At 35.6% G+C, this 3,076-nt stretch overlaps 1 protein-coding gene across 1 annotated transcript; it reads left to right on the top strand.

Moving 5' to 3' along the window:
* The first annotated feature begins 1,252 nt into the window (after nucleotides 1-1,252).
* Nucleotides 1,253-1,672, top strand: LOC142528533 (copper transporter 4-like). Its single transcript, XM_075633580.1, has one exon. It carries the CDS (start codon nucleotides 1,253-1,255, stop codon nucleotides 1,670-1,672), a length of 420 nt encoding a protein of 139 aa, XP_075489695.1.
* The last annotated feature ends 1,404 nt before the right edge of the window (nucleotides 1,673-3,076 follow it).

Here is a 3,076-nt window from a genome sequence, read left to right as displayed (position 1 = left end):
TAGTCTCTTCCTCGAACTGGTGTACGAGCCTTTCAACCGTTCTTCCTTCTGCATCAGTTTCCTGAAACTCTTCTTGTGAGCGATGACCTTTCCCCAGTGATGGAGGAATTCCTTCACTCTTCTCAGTACGCTTTGGAGGCATTGGGTCCCACCGGGCGTGCCAACTTGTTTATCACAAAAATTGCGAGCGTGCCAGACACGTGTTCGTGCCAAATTTGTGAAATAATCTAACTTCGTTTACCAAGCGTTGCGAATCTCGATTCGACCGTTAGTTATAATTCCTTCGAAATGGCTCCAAACTAAAACGCATAAACTGGGGAAATAAAGAAATTATACAGGAAATCCATAAACAACATCAAACTTAAATGTGTTGTTATGAAATTTGATCAACATTTTTACAAGAAAGTCGGAGGAATACATAAAAATTCAAATACTTGACTACTGGAAATCGAAATAAATGAACATAGAATTGATGAAATTATGCAGAAATTATGCTGTAGATTTTTGTGAATTGATTTTGTCGGTCCTTTTTTCTGATTACTCCTTCTGCCTTTGTCACACTCCACGGGAAGTTTCAACCGCATTCCACGATTACTCCACGTCTTCCATATTGGGTAATGGATGTAACCGGCCGCAACTTTCTTTCACTGGGCCAACTGCAATTCCGATAGGCTTTATCTCTTGGGCTTCTCTAAAAAAAATTAATTTTTGGCACAACAAATACATATTTGATTATCATTAAATAAAAAATATAAAATACGCGAATAGATTTTTGTAATAATCAAAATGTTATATATATATACTTTAATTGTTTGTTCTAATACTTAGAATATGTTTGCACCAGATGTTTTAGAATGTATTTGGGATCCTACACAAAAACAGATGTGTTATAGGACCCAATCTCAGTCTAGAACTCTAGACCCCAAACACTTGTCTGTAGCAAGTATACTTTAATTTATAAGGCTTCCATATAGTTTTTTTTTTTTAGAAAAAAAAAGGGCGAAACCTCATTTAAAATAAAGGAGAAAATGCATATAAGATGAAAATGTTGTATTCAGTAAGATTAATACTGGGGAAAAGATTGCTTGCAAAATATTAATATTCCCTCAGGCAGACAGGCACCTTTGCTTTTTTCTCTCAAATTGGAATCAATCTTTGTGACAAAAGTTTCATTTCATGACTTTATAAACCTCAAATGCTAAAATCCTACAACGTCAAGAAAAGATTTTTTTCCACAACAAAATTTTCAAGAATGAACTTGATCAATCCCCTACAGGCACACCACAACCTAGCCTCCGCCCCTCCACCGCCCGGGGCCGCCGCTCACATCCACCACAAGGCATATTTCTATTGGGGAAAAGAATCCGAATTCCTGTTCCAGGGTTGGCCCGATAACAACTCGGGTATGTACGCACTAGCACTTGTATCCACCACAGCCTTGGCCATTCTAATCGAGTTTCTCTCAAATCTCAATTTGGTCAGACCCGGTTCGAGCCGGGTGGCTACGGTTTTCTTCCAGTCCGGCATCCACGCTATTCGGGCCGGTTTCGGGTATCTCGTTATTTTGGCTGTGGTGTCTTATAATGGTGGTGTTTTTATAGCTGCAGTTTTGGGCCATGCAGTCGGGCATGCAATTTTCAGGGGACGATTCGCTAAAAAAGAAATGGCATAGGTCCGATTGATTCGGGTTTTGATGCTAAACTTTGGGCTTGAAGTCTTGAGGCCTGCTTATAAATGTATTTGCAGTTGAAACTTATATAATTTTGCTTTTTACGCATTAATAAAAGCTCCCAGTCCCGAAAACATGCATGCCACGTCCAGTTTTTGGACAATGTGGATAAAATGATGTGGCTTATATGTTTAATTTAAAAGGAGTTAGTGGACCGCACGATATCTATGTTTACGGATTATGGTTTGTCTAAATCAAATATTTTTCATAAATAATGGAACATGGACATCGCCAAGGGCAAAATAGTAAAACAACCTACTCTACAATCGAGGTATTTTATAAGATTTATTTATATGAATCTTTTTATGAACTGCAATTAAAAAAAATTGAACTTTTGTTCTTGAATCCATCTCCTTCATCGAGTTTAGCCTCCTATATTTTAACAAAAATTTATATATTTTTATGTGACAGATAACCTATTTTATATTTTTAAAAAAAGAATAATTTATGAGTGATTTAAATAAAATATCTGTCTCACAAAATTTAAAATTAAAAGTTCATGATGCGCCCGAAATCAAAACATACTCATGACCGATGAATGCATTGACGCTTTTCATGTTAACAAATTAGACATGACCGAATCATGTAAATGACAAGGACGAGATGTTACGTTCAGGTCAAGCAAAGCAACATGCCCTAAACAACTCTTCACCTCCGACAAATCAATCCTTTAAATAAATTCATACCCTATCTAATAAATTTAAACTTGAAATTTTCAAATAAACATAAACCCTCTAAATATATGTTAATAAATCGACTAAAATATGAATTCTAGGAAGTTACAATCTCATAAAAATCAAGGAAGGCACCATACTCGAGTCATGTAAAGATTATAAACATCTTGGAGCGCAAAATGCGTGAGGTGGGGCATTTTTCTTTGAAATTTAACATATAATAAATAATAACCAAACCCATTATTTCTTCCACCTACAGAGCTCATCAAACCCAATACCCTCGCAAATCTTCCCCACACACCCACTCTTCTACTCTACCTCGGTTCATGAAAGGAAAATATATAGATTTAATTATAAATTTAAACAACTTAAAGAAATATAATTCATTAAATAGAAAATCTTGGAATATGTAAAAGAACTTGGGCGAAAGATTTAAAATGACTAAAATTCAAGAAACTCCTTGATTTTTCTAATAGATTTATCCTATCAACGGAAGGCGACACAACGAAGCATGCCCCAAAAGGAAACTAAAGGAGACACAGTGGTCAAAAGACAGCACCAAAGCAAGTGGCAGATCATGCACTTGCTTTTACTCTTCCCCATGTAATCCACCATTATATATCAAATTAGTGATTAAAATACAAATAAATGTGTACTTAAATAAAGTATTAAA

Source organism: Primulina tabacum, chromosome 16 (assembly GCF_025594145.1).
Source record: "Primulina tabacum isolate GXHZ01 chromosome 16, ASM2559414v2, whole genome shotgun sequence".
NCBI lineage: Eukaryota > Viridiplantae > Streptophyta > Magnoliopsida > Lamiales > Gesneriaceae > Primulina > Primulina tabacum.
Note: the sequence above shows the minus strand (reverse complement) of the source record. Positions and strands in the feature narration are given on the sequence as shown.